A 20827-nucleotide genomic window follows, 5' to 3' on the forward strand; every position below is an offset into this window, starting at 1 on the left:
TACCTTAGGGAGCTATTTTTACCTGATATAATCCTTAATCTTATCCTAAACATTACGGTTGTTGGTTGTAATACAGACCACATATAAAGGCTGATTCAGTGTTTTATTATGTTGTTATTATGAAAATAAGAATTCGACTTGATTAAAACTGGTTCATTTGGCTGGTAGGCTATATGAAGCTATCTGGTAAAAAATTTGCACTACTCAAATTTGTAAACGTCTCGTAGTAAACGCAAGGTGGCGATAGACTGCTCATAAGCTTCCATGCTGAGAAACTCTGCACGCTAACACGACTTTCATTTACAGGTGACAAATTGTGATATGCTGCTAGTAGCCTAGTTACATGATCAAGGTAGGCTGTACTATAGCCTAAGCTATGAAAATATTTTAGTGATTTATGTACAAATATGTCAATAGACCATACTCGAAATAAATATGTGCTTTATGATTCATCGTTTCTATATAATAGGCTAATGGGTTGATTTATTTTAGGCCTACTTATTTTATGTAATGTGTAGTTGTGTAAAATTAATTGTTTAATGGTCTATTCACAATACCTTTTATTACAAAAACCATCAAAGTAATTTCATTTGAATGATTATATATAAGGCTGTTCATCAGGACCACGGACAGAGAGAAAAGAAAGAGCGGGGAGGGGGATGTTAGAGAGAGAGAGAGAGAGAGAGAGAGAGAGAGAGAGAGAGAGAGAGAGAGAGTCAGGCAGGCACACGGGACAGGAGCACACCGGTCGGACTCGGAAGTCGCGAGGATGGAGATCCGTCCGGACCGTTTTAAGGCTCAGGCAGGAAAAACTTTGGGGAAAATACACAGGTGAGGTAGCCTACCATCTTCTTATCCACAAAGTATGTACTTTTAAGAACTTTTCCGTTACTTGTTTTACATTTCTCTCTTGGTTAATAAAGAAAAAATAGCTTTTGCCCAGAGGTGATTTTTGTAGAAGCTGAGGTGTTGAAAAACATTGGAATTAAAGTGAGTTTATGTCTATAATTGCATCTGACATTACGTTTAGTGAGGAAAATTTGCTAGTGGAAAGTTAATTATGGCCAAGAAGTGATTGTGTTTCCATTCTCTGTGCGTGTGTATCCTTCTTCAAGATGTCAGGTGCAAACCCTTGTCGTGACTGAATCTGAGTCAAATGTGTTCTTATGTAATCGGTTTGCACGTAATGCATCCACTCAGTACGATTGAGAAGATTGTCCAGATGGATCAGATTAGTTCGCGGCTAACCCGGTGCCACAGACTTCCGACGCGTGGCGTTGTTCGCTTTCTCTCTCACTTTAGTGTCTGTGCGCGTGAGCGAGTTCATTCATTATTCCACCTGAGCGTCAGGTAGTCGCGCGCATCACTGCTCTGCTCGCGCGTCCCGGGACACACACAAGTTCTGATTCCACGCCCTAGTTAATAAAGCGGACCGCGCTCAGAGAACAGGAAGTATTTGACCAAATTTGGTCTTCATACTCCATGAGTAGGCTACTAGGCTGCTTACTAGCCTGGCTACGAATTCTATTCGATACAAAAGTTCCATACAAAAAAAAAAAAAAGAATAGTATAGCCTATGGTAAGATGACTTTTCAGATGTGGGCTATTTCAAACATCTTTCATTAAAACCTACATGTGTGTTGAGTGAAATCATTTAATTTACATTCATAGCGTTTTCTAAAATATTATGACATATCTTGTATTAAAATATGGTAAATTATTCAAAATGTAAATATTCATATATAGGCTACATAAGTCATAGAAAATTTTTACCTTTCATATAAATATTTTTTCATGGATTCTGCTTTGTCTGTCATCGGTTATTCAATTATTCAACTAAATTGTAAACATTTAATTTTAAATTGAATACACTGTATAAAAAAATAGTAAATAAATGTATTATTTTAAACCTAATTAAGACCAGGAAGTATTTTGTCATGGCAGATTTGGTGTAAAACACATTTTGCTGGCGGTGGAGCATTTTTAATACCTTGTTAAATCTTGTTAATTCGATATCTGTCTTAGGCCCAATTCAGACAGGATGGACTCTCCCAAAGGTCAAAGTACATCCCTTTCAAACAAGTTTGTCTTCTTGGAAAAATGTTTTATAACCACTAACATCAGCGTTTACTAATAGCCTACTGAAAAATTGCATTGGATACATATTTTAAAGGTTTTATATACTATAAAATAAATAGCATATTTTGTAGTCTACATTCTTTGCGTTGTAAACACAGCCATTCACTGATGAAATAAGTTTTAGTGTTAAAGTTTCATGTTTAGTTTAGTGTTAAAACGCATAGGCCTATTCTTACATGAGATTTTAGGTAGCAACTAAACATTAAAATCCAGCTCCGAAATAGCCCATCAGAAACACACACACACGCACACACACACACACACACCCACACAACAGCTGTCGGCCCAACAAATCCCTGAACGCCCCCCTCCCATCACTTCCTCGTCTCTCGCGCTCACCAGTCAGCTCTGTCCGTCCTCAGTGCGCGAGATTGCGGGATTATTAAATGAAGGGCAGCTTCGCGATGCTGTGCGTACGAGGTAGTTTCCCCCTGGAGGTGAATTTAATAGAACTTTTCGAATACAACATGCTTTTTTTAATCCATGCCTTTAAAGTGTAGTGTGAAACTAAAGGTATGGTATTTGTGCAAAAGTTTGTGTTAAAAGTAAACTGCTGATTTGGATTTCTGACTCTCGACTTTAGTTGTGAGACTCTGTGTCCCTGATAATATTTTAGAGAGAGCACAGCTGCTGATAAATCATTTAAAGCTCAGCAATCTACTTCTCCTACTGTTTCAGCCTCGCAGGCCAGCAAGCAATACACCTCACACCTGCAGTTTTCCCTCTGTCATCCCAACTCCATCTCTCCTGCTCAACTCTTCTCATTCTGCTATTCCTCACTGAAGAATATGCTATTTCAGCCCTGTGAAATTTTTATTTTTTATAAAGTAAATTCGATTAAAACACACTTCTCACTGTTTACTTGCCGGTGTATATATATATATATATATATATATATATATATATATATATATATATTCGCTGTTGGACATTGTTAATATTTTCCTTCAGATTTCTGGCTCATTCACATTCCAAGAGAAACATTTAGGTAAAAATTAACCTAATATGACGTGTTCAGCGAATGGTGGTAAGGTAATTTCTCCTGTACCGTTTTTTCACTCATATATTTGTATTCTTGTTTGTCGTTTGTATTTTGCATGTTCACTAGGATGCTTATCTGAAAGCATGTGAAGGTCAGGCTGCATAAGTTTGTGTGTGTGTGCGTGTGTGTGTGTGTCAGGAGGGGGGAAGTATCTCCCCAGGTGACACAGTCCCACTGAGACTCAATCTGTTCAATAGACGCAGGGGAGGGTCAGAGGAGTTTGGCATAAAAATCATAGAACAACGCTGATGGTAGAACAGAAACAAATGGAAGGGGGGGGGGGGGGGGGGGATTTGTGGATCAGTTTTAATCTTTTACGTTTTATACAATGTCATCAGAATTTTTCATAAAATTAACCAACAATCAGAGAGGCAACTAGATTCAGAGCACCTCTCCATACATGAAACGTCAGTAAAATAGTGAGCCAAGATGTTAAAAGGATGAACAGAACATAGTTGTAGTGATGGTCAAAGAGAGAGAAAGAGAGAGAGGGAGGGTGCTAGAGAGAACTGTAGGATTATGTAATTTCTTTTAACTGTTGTGCCTTTATCCTCTTACAGCAAGATTAAATGGGGAAAGTGCATGTGTGTCAATGTATGTTTGACGTGTTTGTGTACGTTTAGTGTCAGCAGAAATCCACACATCTCACCTCTGAACTTAAATACAAATTTGCAGCTGTGATGAACTCATGGAATGTAAACTTGCATCATGGTACGAGATTCAGAAGTGCATGATTTTTGTTTGTTTGTGATTCATCACATTCATCGTAAATAATGATATTGCTGTCCTGCGACATTGTTGAAAATTATGTATATGTTTACAGGTGTATACATGCTGCAAAAAAGTTAAATATGAAAGTCTGTTTTAAGTAAAAAAACAACAACTTTAATTTGATTTCTATTATTTTAAAATCATTTTTATATTTTTTAAATATAAAAAAAACATTCAAATATTTATTCAAATAATTGTAATTAGGAAACCCATTAAGATGATTACATGTATAATTTAAAATATTTAACAAAGAAATGTTTAAATCAGTACTCAGTGTCTAGTCTGAAATTTCTACTCTCAGAGTTGGTACTTCTTTTGATTAAGCACTTTATGGCCGTTAAAAAAGTATGCTCTATGTATGCGTGTAGTATGAATGTAATCTAGATGTTCTAAATTCATTATAAATCTTGAATGTTGTCAAAACTCAAAACTTCTCTCCTGTGGCCTCATGGGATAGTAAAGTGTCCGTCAGATGCGCACTTCAGAATCTCGTCGAAAGTAGTAGGTCATCCGTGGACTTTTCGCCTACTGTTTTATTTGAGTACATACTCTTTTCATATAGCCTACTGTTTTTCATCTACTATATAGCAGGAATTATGCATATGCAGCCAATATTCAGAAATCTTTAGGCGAAAATTATCTACAACTTTCGCCAAGATTCTGAAGGTCATTTTAAGGAGGCCACAGGTGAGGAGTTGTTGTATTCAGCTTTTTAAAAAATATTTTTAATTATATTTTATCTTTTTATTTTATATTTTCACTTTAATTTTAGTTAGAGTAATCTTGTTAGTTTTAATTATTTTAGTAATTTAAGTTGAATGAGAAATGCTGACTTAATTGGCAACTAGCTGAAATAAAATAAGTTTACGGCTTTTCATATTTAATTTGATTTCGGTTAACATTTATTTCAAGTAACATAAATGCTATTTTTATGGTTTTGATTTTAGTTTTAATTAATTATAAAACCTCTGGATACAGAATATACTTTATTAACGGTCAAAAAGGAAAATCAAATAGAAAAACGGGTTAGCGGCAGTGCTGAAAGTGAACGTGATGTGTGTATACTCAGAGAATCAGAGCATGCTGACCTTGATATAGTCATTTATGTGGAGAGGTTAAGTGTATAATATTCATATGAGATCAATAAGAAAAACTATTAAACATTTGCTGAGATAGTGCTGTTATGTTTTAGAGGTTATGATAAAACTTGGTAGTTGGCACCAAGATATTTATAATATGCTGACATAGAAGTAAATTCTATTGGACAGGATTCTATGTGCGTGTTTGTGTTTTACCCATATAAAGTGTTTAGCAAAGTCCTTGTACACCCCCTTCTGCAGTACACCTGTCTCTTAGATGGCACACACACACACACACACACACACACACACACACACACACACACACACACACACACACACACACACACACACACACACACACACACACACACACACACACACACACACACACAGGTCAGCTGGTGTGTCATGAACCGTGGAACGAGATGCAGAAGTGCATGATCTGTAATCCCGGTTTTATGTGTGCAGTGGTCACATGGTAAGATGCAGATAAAGAGAAAGAGCTAAAATACACCATAAAATAAATATTAATTACAGCCAACAGTCATTCTCATTAGTCGGTAGCATATGTGCCGCTGTTGGCAGCAATCTGTTTTTAACTAGCTTTAACCTTAATTACAGATCTTCCTGAGTGAATGTGTGTGCATTAAATTCTGGACAAACACATTCCTCCCTTCCCTTTCTCTTTTTCCAACTCTCTTTCTCGTTCCACTCAGTCACTCTTTTTTTCTTGCTCATATTTATCTCCGGAAGTCTATAATTTCTGTAATCCTAATCTGAGGGTGGGGCTACAGATTATCAGTGGCTAAGAGATGAAAGGGGGGAATTGAAGGGGAGGGACGTCCATGAGTCACGGGTGTGAGAGGTTTTAGTTATAATTGAAACACATTGCTATTTTCCATCAGACACCCTTTTTAGTTTCACATTAAAACACATTATATGGCCGACATATTAATCGACTCCCTAACATGTAAACAGACATATGCAGTCATCTCCCACTCATTTCACTTCACTTTCTGATTGTATGTTGTTTGAGGTTGAAGGGATTATGAGGGATCTGCTTTTGTAGGAACAGTGACAGAATGAGAGAAATAGAGAGAAAGACGTACAGAGGGAGAGAGATTAATATTGTGATACGTGTATATGAGATTTGTGGAGCTCAGAAATAGGTCTCTGTGCTATTCTATTTTATACAACTGTTGTGGGTTTTTAAATATATATTTTTAAATATATATATATATATATATATATATATAAAACTATACTTTATAGGTACATCTGTTCAACTGCTTGCTAACACAAATATCTAATCAACTAATCACATGGCAGCTATTTAATGCATGTAGGTACCATTGGTCAAGACAATCTGCTGAAGTTCAAACTTTGAGCGTTGCATGGTTGTTGGTGCCAGATGGGCTGGCCTGAGTGTTTCAGAAACAGCTGATCTGCTGGAATTGTCACATGCAACCATCAGGGTTCACAGAGAAAGGTCTGAAAAAGAGAAAATATCCAGTGATTGGTAGATCTGTGAGTGAAAATGCCTTGTTGATGGCAGAGGTCAGAGGAGAATAGCCAGACTGGTTCCAGCTGATAGAAAGGCAACAGTAATCATTACAACCGAGATCTGCAGAAGAGCGTCTGTGAACGCACAACACAGCGAACTTTGAAGCAGAAGGACTACAGCAGCAGAAGACACACTCCTGTGTCAGCTAAACCTATGTTTACACATAGCCGGGTATTTAGAGAAACGAATATTTCCCTCCCCCTCCCCACTCCGTTTTCAATAATAACACTGTGCACACAACCCGCATAAATACGCCTAACCTATGGGCAGCAGTGTAGGGAGAAGGATAAAGCCATGCAAGCCAATCAGAATCCTCAGAATCGACAAGAGAGAACCTAAAACCCCGTTTCTCCCAGTTGACACGGCAACACATAACCGGCATTTTCAGAAATCTCCACTTTTTAGTTTTTAGAAATAATCGTTTTCTGTGATAAAAACGGGGTTTTCGTGTAAATGTAAGGCCAAACCGCAGGGAAATATCTGCGTTTTCCCTTCGTGTAAACGGGACCTAAGAATAGGAAACTGAGGCTAAAATTTGGCTCAGCAAAATTAGACAATAGAGGATTGGAAAAACATTGCCTGGTCTGACGAGTATTGGTTTCTGCTGCGACATTCAGATGGTAGTGTCAGAACTTGGCGTAAACAACATGACAGCATGGATCCATCCTGCCTTGTATCAACGGTTCAGGCGGGTGCTGCTGTAATGTGTGAGGGATATTTCTTGGCACACTTTGGGCCCCTAATACCAATTGAGCATCATTCAAACGCCTTTTATACTCAAATGGCCTCCACAGTCACCAGATCTCAATCCAATAGATCACCTTTGGGGATGTGGTGGAATGGAGATTCACATCATGGAGATTCGCATCATGGATGTGCAGCCGACAAACCTGCAGCAACTGTCTGATGCGACAATCATGTCAATATGGACCAAAATATCCGAGGAATGTTTCTAGCACCTTGTTGAATCTGTGCCATGAAAAATGAAGGCAGTTCGAAGGCAAAAGTTTCAGAACTGCCTTCATTCTTCGTGGGATGCTCAAGAAAGGTCCAGCCCAGTACTAGCAAGGTGTCACGCTTTGGCTGCGTGAGGCACATTCAGGAAGATGAAGAATGATCAAACTCTATTTATCATTTATGTACAAGACACGTACCAAACATAGCAAGCCGTATAGACTTAGAACTAACCAGGTAGAACTGAAACTAGGGAGATTATATACACAGACAAACGAGTAGACTAAGTGACAACAGGTGCACATTGTGAGTGATGATGACTAATGAGGAGTATGACAGGTAACAGGTGAAACTGATTAACAAGAAAACACATGATGCACAAACACAGAAGGCAAAACAAAGTCCAATACAGGTGTCACAGTGACACAAGAGCTGCGTTCCAGTCCACTTTTAGACACGCACTTGCGAACTTCCCTTAGCACTTCCCCTCGGGGGAATCCCTGCCGCCATTTTGAATGGCGTTCCACTTCGTGAAGTGGACGAGGGAAGTTTATATGGACAGACCCTCGTTCCCTCGATTTTGACCGAGGGAGCGAGTCTACTTCATATGTACACTTCAGGCAGCGCCATATACCACAATGCAACACGATTGTGACGATACCGCAGATCTCGTCTAATCACCACCACCACAAACAACTCTATGATATATTAATTATGATTTTTTAAAACAACCCATATACATTTATATACATTTGGATGCTGCATTAAACAAATTCTTAAAGGGAAAAAAAAATTAAATAATAAATCAACTTAGGACGTTCCAATTCAGCCCAGCCCAGTTTCCGCCAGTAGTGGGCACTCATGCAAAGTAAGCAATGACGTACATCCGAGTGAAAAAGACGGAGGGAAGTTAGTGAGTGGAGGGCATGACAATTTTGGACTGGAACGCAGCCCTGAACGCAGCAAAGGTGTACGTGTACCTAATAAAGTGGCCGGTGAGTGTATATACCAGTACTGTCATTCAAAATTGTGGGGTGGGTCAGAAAATAAAACAAATAACATTTTTTTGAAAAAAGTATCTTTTGCTTTCTAAGGCTGCATTTATAAAAAACCAATTTAAAAAAAAACAATAGTACAATGTAGTCTACTGCTAAAGCAGAACGATGTAATTATTTCCTGTGATGTCAAAGCTGAATCTTCAGCTTCATTACTCCAGTGTTCGTCACATGAACCTTTAGAAATAACTGATTTGTGACTCAGGAAACATCTACTTATTATGTTGGAAACTCTGATACATTTTATAGTAAATAGTAATAGTAAATAGTATTTTTTATACATATGTATAAAAATGTTTATACATTTATATACAGGTCCTTCTCAAAAAATTAGCATATTGTGATAAAGTTAATTATTTTCCATAATTTAATGATTAAAATTAAACTTTCATATATTTTAGATTCATTGCACACCAACTGAAATATTTAAGATCTTTTATTGTTTTAATACTGATGATTTTGGCATACAGCTCATGTAAACCCAAAATTCCTATCTCAAAAAATTAGCATATTTCATCCGACCAATAAAATAAGTGTTTTTTTTAATACAAAAAAAGTCACCCTTCAAATAATTATGTTCAGTTATGCACTCAATACTTGGTCGGGAATCCTTTTGCAGAAATGACTGCTTCAATGCGGCGTGTCATGGAGGCAATCAGCCTGTGGCACTGCTGAGGTGTTATGGAGGCCCAGGATGCTTCGATAGCGGCCTTAAGCTCATCCAGAGTGTTGGGTCTTGCGTCTCTCAACTTTCTCTTCACAATATCCCACAGATTCTCTATGGGGTTCAGGTCAGGAGAGTTGGCAGGCCAATTGGGCACAGTAATACCATGGTCAGTAAACCATTTACCAGTGGTTTTGGCACTGTGAGCAGGTGCCAGGTCGTGCTGAAAAATGAAATCTACATCTCCATAAAGCTTTTCAGCAGATGGAAGCATGAAGTGCTCCAAAATCTCCTGATAGCTAGCTGCATTGACCCTGCCCTTGATAAACACAGTGGACCAACACCAGCAGCTGACTGTGGGTACTTGACACTGGACTTCAGGCATTTGGCATTTCCTTCTCCCCAGTCTTCCTCCAGACTCTGGCACCTTGATTTCCGAATGACATGCAAAATTTGCTTTAATCCGAAAAAAGTACTTTGGACCACTGAGCAACAGTCCAGTGCTGCTTCTCTGTAGCCCAGGTCAGGCGCTTCTGCCGCTGTTTCTGGTTCAAAAGTGGCTTGACCTGGGGAATGCGGCACCTGTAGCCCATTTCCTGCACACGTCTGTGCACGGTGGCTCTGGATGTTTCTACTAAAGACTCAGTCCACTGCTTCCGCAGGTCCCCCAAGGTCTGGAATCGGTCCTTCTCCACAATCTTCCTCAGGGTCCGGTCACCTCTTCTCGTTGTGCAGCGTTTTTTGCCACACTTTTTCCTTCCCACAGACTTCCCACTGAGGTGCCTCTTGATACAGCCTATTTGTTCAGAAATTTCTTTCTGTGTCTTACCCTTTTGCTTGAGGGTGTCAATGATGGCCTTCTGGACAGCAGTCAGGTCGGCAGTCTTACCCATGATTGCGGTTTTGAGTAATGAAACAGGCTGGGAGTTTTTAAAAGCCTCAGGAATCTTTTGCAGGTGTTTAGAGTTAATTAGTTGATTCAGATGATAAGGTTAATAGCTCGTTTAGAGACCCTTTTCATGATATGCTAATTTTTTGAGATAGGAATTTTGGGTTTTCATGAGCTGTATGCCAAAATAATCAGTATTGAAACAATAAAAGACCTGAAATATTTCAGTTGGTGAGCAATGAATCTAAAATATATGAAAGTTTAATTTTTATCATTACATTATGGAAAATAATGAACTTTATCATAATATGCTAATTTTTTGAGAAGGACCTGTATATATACACTATTTATTGGCATGATTTGTGAGAATTACATATTTGCACATTAAATACAGCCACACTAAGTGTAGGATAGTTTTAATGGTGAGCATCAGATAATCTTGGATTCATTTAATCTGCACATTAAATTCATATATTTATTGTAAGTTTCAGAGCATATGTCTGTAAAAGTGTTTGCTTGTATGCGTGTTTTTACTGGCTGTAGACGTTGCAGACAGGTTGCATACGCAGATGGTCTCTGCTGGACTCCCATGTACTGCTGTCCAGTGAGACATTTCATTCTTGTTCCATGTCCTCTCTCCCTATGTGTCTTCCCTCTGATCCCACCTGTTTTAGGTGTGTTATGTGATGTAGTTTTATGACCTATGAGGGTTCCCTAGTGTATGTGACTTCATATCTTAGCTTCTTTCCTTTTAAAGATGGCATGAAACGGAAGTTACGATAGTCTTTTCTTCCCTATTCCCTATTTTCCGGGTGAAACAACTTCTCAAAGAAGAAAAATGCAGGGGATTTGGGAAATGATTGGATGGTTGTTGTTTGCTATTGTTGCAAGTAACAGGTTGTCCCGCCCTCATGGCAGTAAACACTTAATCAGAGAAGAGAAGAGATGTCGCTGAAGTGATTTTGATTAAAGATTATGAGGGCACATGAATTAAAAAATAAAAATAAAAATTTTGAATAGATGCAAACTGCAATATTCCATAAAAAATCAAGAATCATCGATTTTGATTTTATGGTGACTTTGAGTGTAATAAAACATATCTGGCTTATAAAATATTTTAATATTCAAAAGTCAATAATATGGTGTCTAAACACTTAAAGGGGTCATCGGATGCAAAATTCACTTTATATGGTGTTTGCATATACAGTAAATGTGTCTTTGCAGTGCCTGGACACAACCACCATACAATGAAAAAAATCATTAATTTTTTTTATCCTCAAAAAGCCTAAACACTCTCAATAATCAAGCCGTTTGGATTTTCTGAGCAATATGATGTCAGATTGCTTATGCTCCTCCCATGACCACTGACGGACTGTCCCGTATTCGGGACAGCCATTTGTATTCTGTCTGCCAAGGCGAGAGGCATCGAGCTGCAGCCCCGCAGACTCACTTCTTGCTAGACACCAGTGGCTGGACACCAGTGGATGGACAGCAGACGTCATTTCCGCATCGTCATTCACTTTTCAAATTGACGTCATTTCCGCATCGTCATTCACTTTTTAAATTTGACGCGCCATGCAGATGTCAGCGGTAAGAAAAAATAATAATGAAGTGTGGTGTGCACAGTGTGCAATAGTTTATTTGGAACTGTTCATGTTTTATTTTCTCTTGAAATAGGGACTTCCCCCACAACCTTACGGGCCTGACTGTGGCATCTTCATTCTGATGGTCCGATTTGACTAATTGTACTTATTAGATTGTGTAATTTCCAATAAATATTGCAAAACCATGAAGTGTTAATTTGATCTGGATTGTTTGGTAAATTGTCTGATCATGTGAATCTACGTGTGGTTACATCTACAAAAAAACAAACAAGAACTGAATATCCAAATGGGCAAGGCAAAAAACTGTGGTCAATTAACACATGTACAAGTCTGTTGTATTGACAAAACGTTATAGTCCATTGATCTAGGCTGAATTTAAGTCACTAAATATTGTGATATGATCTGAACAATATATATTTTCAAGGTGGTTCTTGTGAATGCAGTTTGCATGAATTATTGTTGTTGTAATATTAAGTATATTATTGAGAATTGTTTTATGTAAAGAGATATGATAAAGATCATATGTCAATTTGCACACAGCTTTTATATTATATTTCAAGTCATAAAAGTAAAATGACAATACGGAAAAGACGTGTGCAAATAAGCCTGCAAAGAATGTTGTCTATCCACTGGTGAAAACAGAAAATAAATATGCTGTCTATCCATAGGTGAAAGTATAAAATAAATATATGTCAACCCAGAGGTGAAAATATAAAATAAATATATGTCGATCCAGCGGTGAAAACGGAAATTAGCGGCGAAACGGAAATGACGGAGAAAATGGAAATGACGTAGGCTGTCTATCCACTGGTGTTCAGCCAGTGGTGTCTAGCCGGAGGTGAGTCTGCGGGGCTGCAGCTGGATGCTATTGGCCAAGGCTTTACTTGTCTTGTGTCGACACGCCCCATGGAAGAGAGGGGTGGGGTGAGCAGTTACTCATTATCATTTAAAGAGACATGCACCGAAATGGGTCGCTGTGAACAGAGCTGTTTTTGAGGAGGTAAAAGGGGTGTTGTTTTACACAACCATTGAGGAATTTTAACCAAAGCATGTTACACACTTTAAATGAAGACTCTAAAGAATCATACCAACTTGTTGAAAATGGGCATCCGATGACCCCTTTAAACAGCTGCAGTAGATGTCATTTTCCCTATCGGTATCTTGGATTGAGCTGTAGTGGGTAGAGCACAGGACCTGGTTTCACCCTTTAAGGAGACATAAACTATTATCATTCTGTCCTTGAGTAAGACACTTAACCTCAGATTAATCCAAGACTCCTCGTAATATGTGGCCTGAAAGTTGCTTTGGATAAAAGCATTTTTGACCTTGTTTTGGCCCTCTAAGAGCCGGTTTCACAGGGCTTAGATTAAGTAGCTTTTATAAACATGCCTTAAAAAAACACATTACTGGTGTGAATCTTGAGACAAAACAATGGTAATGGCATTTTAAGGTATATGTTAGTGCAAGTTTCTTTCAGTTACAACAGATCAAATATGCATTTAAGTCTGAGACTAGCTGAAAGGGATACTATTATGCCCTTTTACAAAGTCTTGATTTTGTTTTTGGGCTGTACTAGAATATGTTTTCATGCTTGATTGTTCAAAAAACAGATTATTTTTCACATATTTACATACTTTCTCCCCAGGATGTTTAGGTTTAAACACATAGTTTTCGATGAAAACCTCTCTCCAAAATACGAAATGTGCTTTGATTGGTTAGCTGGGCCAGTGTGTTATGATTGAAACCAGTAGCACCTCATTGCAGTACACGAGATCCAGGGGGCGGAGTTGGATCCAGATCTAAGGGATGGAGATGGGTAGGATTAGGGGTGGGTGTAGGGATCAGGGGGTGGACATGGGTAGGTTTAGGTATATGTAAGGTGGGAGGAGTTGGATCTGGATACAACTCCTCCCCCTGGATTTCGTGTTCTGCAGTGAGGACCATCTCTTGAAAACGCCATGAGATCTACTCAGATGTAAATATGAACAATGGCGTCAATTTCAAACTAATTTGAGCCCGATTCAGACCCTGTCAATGTTAAAGGGTAAGTTCACCCAAAAATGAAAATTCTGTCAGTATTTACTCACCCTCATGTTGTTCCAACCCCGTAAGACCTTCGTTCATCTTCAGAACACAAATTAAGATCTTTTTTGATGAAATCTGAGAGCTGGATCACTCCTCCATAGGCTTCTTCAGGGATAGAAACTTGCCAGCCCCAAAAAGTCATTAAAGACATCGTTAAAATAGTCCAAGTGACTAAAGTGGCTAAACTTAAGTTTATCAAACAACGAGAATACTTTTTGTGCGCAAAAAAAACTAAAATAACGACTTTATTTCAATTATTCAGTTCCTTCTCTCTGGGCCTCGAGTCAGTTCACTAGTGATATTGCATAAGCTTCTGTTGTTGTACGTCACACGCATCACCCACATGACCAGTGTTGGCCAATAGTGACCCTACGTGTGACGTAGCTCTACGGAATCATACTAAGTTAACTGACTAGAGGCCCACAGTCAGAGAAGGAAATGAAAAGTTGAAATAAAGTCATTATTTTTGTTTGTTTTTGCGCACAAAAAGTATTCTTGTCGCTCAAAGATTGAGCCACAGTAGTCACTTGGACTATTTTAACAATGTCTTTCATAAGTTTTCGGGGCTGGCAAGTTTCAATCCCTGAAGAAGCCTATGGAGGAGTGATCCAGCTCTCAGATTTCATCAAAAATATCTTAATTCGTGTTCCGAAGGTGAACAAAGGTCTTACGGGGTTGTAACAACATGAGGGTGAGTAAATACTGACAGAATTTTCATTTTTGGGTGAACTATCCCTTTAATGAACAAGAGGATAGTGTTGAACGGATTTCAAGCACAAACTTTGCAAGCACGGATTTCACAGGACGTTTCAGAGTGGTATTTTTTTGTGTAATTTTCTTATAGATACAATGTTGTCAACTATTTAATAATATATGTTGGAAAACTATGGTAATACTAAGAGTAATCAATCACAAAATCTTGGATAATTTTCCTAATGGGCAGTGAACAGGCTTACAAAAGCAAGAGCTTACAAAAGCTAAAGTAAACACTTCATCAATACTGTAATGTTAGTTAGCAGGCTAGCAGAGGCAAAGCTTTCCCCTTTGTTTTCATCATAGCTATCATATAAAGCGTATAATTGGAACGGTTAATAGAAAACACAACTACAAATAATACAATACAATACAATACAATTTTATTTGTAAAGCACATTTAAAACAACTGATGTGCGCCAAAGTGCTGAACACTGACATAATTTCAGACAAATTATAAACACATGAGAAAAGCTCAAGACACAGTTAAACAAGTGACAAGACAAAACAAAACAAAAAACAGAAATTAACTCTCAGGCTGGTTTAAAAGCCAATGAATAAAAGTGAGTTTTAAGTTGTGATTTAAAAGTGTCAAGGCTGGGAGCTACCCTGACAAACATAGGAAAATCATTCCACAGCCTAGGGGCCACGACTGAAAATGCTCGATCTCCCCTATTTTTAAGTCTTGTTCTAGGAACAGCTAAGAGTAGTTTGTCAGCAGATCTTAATGACCTCAGAGGAGCATGCATCATCAGTTGGTCATCTATGTAAGCTCGGGCTTGCCCATGAAGAGATTTAAAAGCAAACAATAAAATCTTAAACTGTATTCTAAAACAAACTGTTAGCCAATGAAGAGAGGCAAGAACAGGCATAATGTGCTCCCGTTTACGGGTTCCTGTAAGGAGTCGAGCGGCAGCATTCTGAACTATTTGCAATCTAGAGAGAGAGGCCTGGTTAACTCCTATATATAACGCATTACAATAATCCAGGCGGGTGGTGATAAAAGCATGTATAACCCTCTCCAAATCTTTGAAAGATAAAAATGGCTTCAATTTGGTGAGTAGCCTAAGTTGAAAAAAAAACTCGCTTTTACAACAGAGTTTATCTGTTTCTCTAGGTTAAGATCACTATCCATCTTTACACCAAGGTTCGTTACCATAGACTTGACGTAAGGCATCAGGGGTCCCAGGTCCAATTTGGAGGTGCTAGTAGAACTGCTAGGTCTAAAAATCATAATTTCAGTTTTACTTTCATTAAAATGTAAAATATTTAAAGCCATCCATGCTTTAATGTCATAAAAGCAATCTAACAGCCTTTTTGTCGAATCCTCAACCTTACTCTTTATAGGCAGGTAGATTTGTAAATCATCTGCGTACAGATGGAAACTAATATTATGCTTGTGCAAGATAGATCCTAAAGGAAGCAAGTAAAGGGAGAAGAGAATTGGCCCCAAAATAGAGCCCTGCGGTACTCTTTATGTCACTGGTGCAACTGGTGAAGTAGTGCTCCCATACACAACTTTAAACACTCTCTCTGAGAGATATGATCTAAACCATTTTAATGCAGTGCCTTTAATCCCCACGCTGTGCTTGAGACGCGAGATACGAATACTGTGGTCAACCGTATCAAATGCTGCTGTAACCATCAGAATTGTAGAATCTCCAGAATCTGTTGAAATCAAAAGATCGTTAAAAACTTTTATAAGTGCAGTCTCTGTGCTATGAAAAGCTTTAAAACCAGACTGGAACACCTCAAGAATACCATGCAGATCTAAATAGGCTTGTAACTGCACTAGAACTGCCTTCTCTAAAATCTTGGACAAAAAAGGAAGTTTAGATATCGGATGATAATTTGAGAGAACTAAAGTGTCCAGATTTTGTTTTTTAATAAGGGGCTGCACCACAGCCTCTTTAAAACAAAGTGGCACATAGCCAGAAGTAAGACTACTGTTTATGATTGCTTGAATATTTGGTCCAATAGTGTTCCATACCTCTTTGAAAATACGTGGTGGGATAATATCAGTGGAACAGATTGACGGTTTTAAATGTGTAACAATATCATTAAGGGCCATGATGGAAACAGGCTCAAAGTCAGCGAAGACTGGAGCACACTCTATGAAAATGGAAGGATCAAAGGCTGAAGGTGAAATGCTAGCTCTAATAGCGATAATCTTTTCCACAAAAAAGTGGAGGTATTTTTCACAGGTCACAGTAGATTCTTCCTGCATTATATATTGGGGGTATGAAGAACAGAATTTATTGTTCTAAAAAGAACAGAAATACAAGTTGGGATCCATAAACAACAGATTGTCCCGATAAAATGTGAATGACTCCGTCTTTCAGGAGAAGCTTTTGTGCATAGTGTTATAGCCTGCATTGTACTATCTTCTGGAAGCTGTTATCAGTAAAATGTGCAGTGCACAGACAAACGTTGAAGTGTTAAACATTTATTTTAATCTAAGTTTCGTTAGCGTTAGGACAAACTTTTTCCGGGGTGTAAAAAACAAAGACAACAACTCTTCCTCTGCTCTAAAGCAGCCCAACATGGCCTCACCCCCTTTGTTGTGTGTTCCTGGGCGGGTTTATGTAAATTTTAGGGTTTGTGACATCACCAACCTGTGACGAAGCTCGTTGTTGTCCCTACCAGTCGTTTGTTGTAGTCCTTAAAAAACAATGTCTGTAAAAGAAAATATCTCTCTTTGCATTGAACTTTGAGCGTCATAACTTTACAGATGTTGTTTTATGCTCAAATGGCAACATTACATACTAACTAAACAGTTAAAAAAGTTAAATCATAATCAATGACCCCTTTAAAGGGATAGTTCACACAAAAATGTTAACTCTGTCATCAGTTACTCACCCTCATGTCGTAATTAAGAAATTTTTGATGAAATCCAAAGAGCTTTCTGACCCTCCATAGACTGCAACGTTTTTACCACTTTCAAGGCCAAGAAAGGTAGTAAAGTTGGGTAGTAACCTTCCCAACACTAAGCATCAGAGACTGACAGGGAAGATAAGAAATTGTTGAATAAAGTCATTTTTTGTTTTGTTTTTTTGTGCACAAAAAACTCTCTCATTGCTTCAAGTTGAAACACTATACTCACATGGACTGTTTAAACAATGTCTTTACTACCTTTCTGGGCCTTGAAAGTGGTAATAACTTTGCAGTCAGAAATGTGGGGTCAGAAAGCTCTCGGATTTAATCAAAAGCATCTTAATTTGTGTTCTGAAGATGAACGAAGGTCTTACGGGTTTGGAACAACATGAGCATGATTATATTATGAAAGAATTTTCATTTCTGGGTGAACTATCCCTTTAAAGGGTAACTAAACCCCTAGTCAGAGCCTGACTCCCCCACTGGCAATATTCGAAAAATGCTGTAAAAGTGGGCAGAGCTCAGCGGAGGGGGGCGTGCACCTGAGACGCATCTCTTTGTATGGAACCTGCCTACTTCACCAACCACCCCTTACGTCACGAACCACCACCAAACATCCAATAGGAAAATTCAACTGCAGTAGCCACCGTTCAACCTGAAGAGGGCAGCACTCAGACGTTTTTACACCATATATTGTAGAATTAAAACACTTTATACCCAAATGTCAAAAAAGTTACTCGAATCAATGAACAGTATTAATAAAGCCCCATTCTTACAAATCATTTACTAAAAACAGTTGGTTTAGGGTTTAGTTAACCTTTAAAGCCTTGTCTGTGAAACCAGGGGTATACAGCACACTGTTACTTTTACTCAACTTATGTTGGCCTTATACTTTCTGTATCCACATCCAGACTCCTTGAGAAACGTCAGCAGAATGGCGAGACGATCGAGCTGTCAGCAGAAGGTCGCCCAGAGCTGGTGGAGGAAAAGGAGCTTCCTGTCGTGGACTGCACGTGTTTTGGGTTGCCTCGCCGTTACATCATCGCCATCCTGTCAGGCCTGGGCTTCTGCATCTCATTCGGTATCCGCTGTAACCTGGGTGTAGCCATCGTCAGCATGGTCAACGACCACACGATTTACTCCGGAAAGAAACCTGTCATAGTGGTCCGTATCAGTGCTGGAATTCAACTTAACAAATAAAGAGCATCCACTCGAGTATAAGAAAATTAATATGAAGAGTGGACAGGAGTTAGACATTATTTGAAATCCGAATGACGAAATCTTGGGCATTTTGGGGTTTATCATTGTTCATATTTGAAGCATTTTATGTTGTTGTTTTACTTAGCATACAAATAAGATCCATTTAGCATGGATAAATACCACACAGATTTATAAGAAATTATAAGAAAAAACAACAAATAGCCTACAGCCGGTTTGATAATGTGATGAAAGTTTTCTAGCTTTTAGAATAGAAAGTATAATGTCAATATCTAAATACATTAATTCATAAATAAATACAAATAAATTGGGGCCCCTCAAATCCCAGTTTACCATCATTAGCCATAGACTGTAAAAGTAGCCAGTTAGTTTTGCATCGTGATTCAGTGCTTAATTCCCTGTAGTATTTCATCAGAAAGTGCAGAGATTCACCCAGCAAAGCAATTCAAGCAATTTACCCCCATCGCAGGGATTTGTTTCAGAAACTGCACAGAGAAATAAGATTTGTAGAAAATGAATGCCCGGTTTCACACACAAGGCTTAGATTAAGCCAGGATTAGGCCTTAGTTCAATTAGGGCATTTAAGTAGCTTTTATAAACGTGCCTTAAGAAAAAAAAAACTTTATTGGTGTGTATCTTGAGACAAAACAATGACACTGACATATTTTAAGATGCCAGTGCAAGTTGCTTTCAGTTAAAACGTCTCAAAATTGTATTTTAATCTGGGACTAGGTTTAGGCCTTCTCTGTGAAATAATAATTATGAATTATATTATGATCAAGTATTTTTTACTATTATTATCATTAATATAAAATATTTTTATTTTATTACATTAGGCTACTTTATCTTTTACTTTTAGTGATTGTTTTTTCGACTTTATTACTTATTTCTCTCCTTTCTCATATTCCCTACATACTTTTGTTTTTGTAAATGTGACAGAAAAAGAGATGGTTCAGGTTATGTGATGCCTTAAAGAATGATGTGTAATCATTTTCTAATATACAAGCAGTGCACTTTGACAGCAATATTCTCAGCTTTTTACACAGAATGCTGTCGAGTGAACGTTGGATGGGAGGAGTTTGACTTTCTCTTTTTCCTCCCAGGCTGCTCAGTTCACATGGGACCCAGAGACAGTTGGGATGATTCACGGCTCGTTCTTCTGGGGTTACATTGTCACGCAAATCCCCGGAGGATTCATCTGTCAAAAGTTTGCTGCTAACCGGTAATATGTTCAGCAAATTGACATATTTTTCTCAAGCATTCTGGAGTTTTATGAATGAAAATTGTGCTATTTAGGTGGGAGGAGTCAGATTATCACAATTGGCTTTGAGGGAAGTCAAAATTCCAGTTACACAATTGTGAGTTGTCTGTTACATTGGCTGTTGTGGCAACTTATCCCATGTATTATGGCAAAAGACCAGTTTGTGTTAATTGAAATTCGAAAATGAATTTGGTTTTGACCCTGGTGGAAATTATTAAAAGCTATTTTGTAGTAAAGATTTTAATTTATGGTATATACAGAGATTGACTTTAAAAAAAAAAACCACTCTGAGAAATATTCAGTGGAATGACAAATGACTAGTCCACTGAGATTTTAGCATGATATTTTATTTAGTTGCATGTGTTTTTGGTCTCAGGGTGTTTGGCTTCGCCATTGTGGCCACGTCGACACTGAATATGCTGATCCCATCAGCAGCTAGAGTTCACTACGGGTGTGTTATCATGGTCAGGATCTGCCAGGGCCTTGTGGAGGTATGCCATCTGTGTGCATGCGTGGATTTGTGTGAATCTGATGTAGTCTGTATTATTAGTCTATTATTTATCTAAAAGCATTGCATAATGCTAAGGAAGGATATGTTACCATTATGGTTACATGCATTGGCTGCATCCGAAAACAAAAAAATGCTGCCATCGGAGGACGCATTTTTAAGGTAGGAAGGCATCAAGGTAGCCTGGTTCTACCAGACTCTCGTACATTTCATTTGTACAGAGAGTCTGGCACCGCTCCATTGACAAGCGTTAACTTCCTTGTAGGCGGGTATTCTATTGAAGTGTAAAACTATTGGATCTGCCCAGAGTCACTCTATCTGCCATAACCTATCGCTGACGTTTGGTCGTGACATATGTCTTTTC

At 38.3% G+C, this 20827-nt stretch overlaps 2 protein-coding genes across 2 annotated transcripts in view; both read left to right on the top strand.

Moving 5' to 3' along the window:
* Positions 1 to 20827, top strand: part of LOC143721715 (uncharacterized) — a 120413-nt gene that overhangs the window by 16239 nt on the left and 83347 nt on the right. The gene's annotated exons all lie outside the window — the stretch shown is intronic.
* The window catches only part of slc17a7a (solute carrier family 17 member 7a), a 28399-nt gene continuing 7836 nt past the window's right edge, over positions 265 to 20827 (top strand). Inside the window, exons 1-4 of the mRNA XM_077212403.1 lie at positions 265 to 831; positions 18388 to 18640; positions 19798 to 19916; positions 20332 to 20446. Coding sequence (XP_077068518.1) covers positions 770 to 831; positions 18388 to 18640; positions 19798 to 19916; positions 20332 to 20446 — 549 coding nt within the window. The 5' untranslated portion in view covers positions 265 to 769. The remainder of the gene's footprint in view (positions 832 to 18387; positions 18641 to 19797; positions 19917 to 20331; positions 20447 to 20827) is intronic.

This window comes from Siphateles boraxobius, unplaced genomic scaffold (assembly GCF_051911475.1).
Source record: "Siphateles boraxobius isolate OS27281-9 unplaced genomic scaffold, OSU_SipBor_1 66, whole genome shotgun sequence".
NCBI lineage: Eukaryota > Metazoa > Chordata > Actinopteri > Cypriniformes > Leuciscidae > Siphateles > Siphateles boraxobius.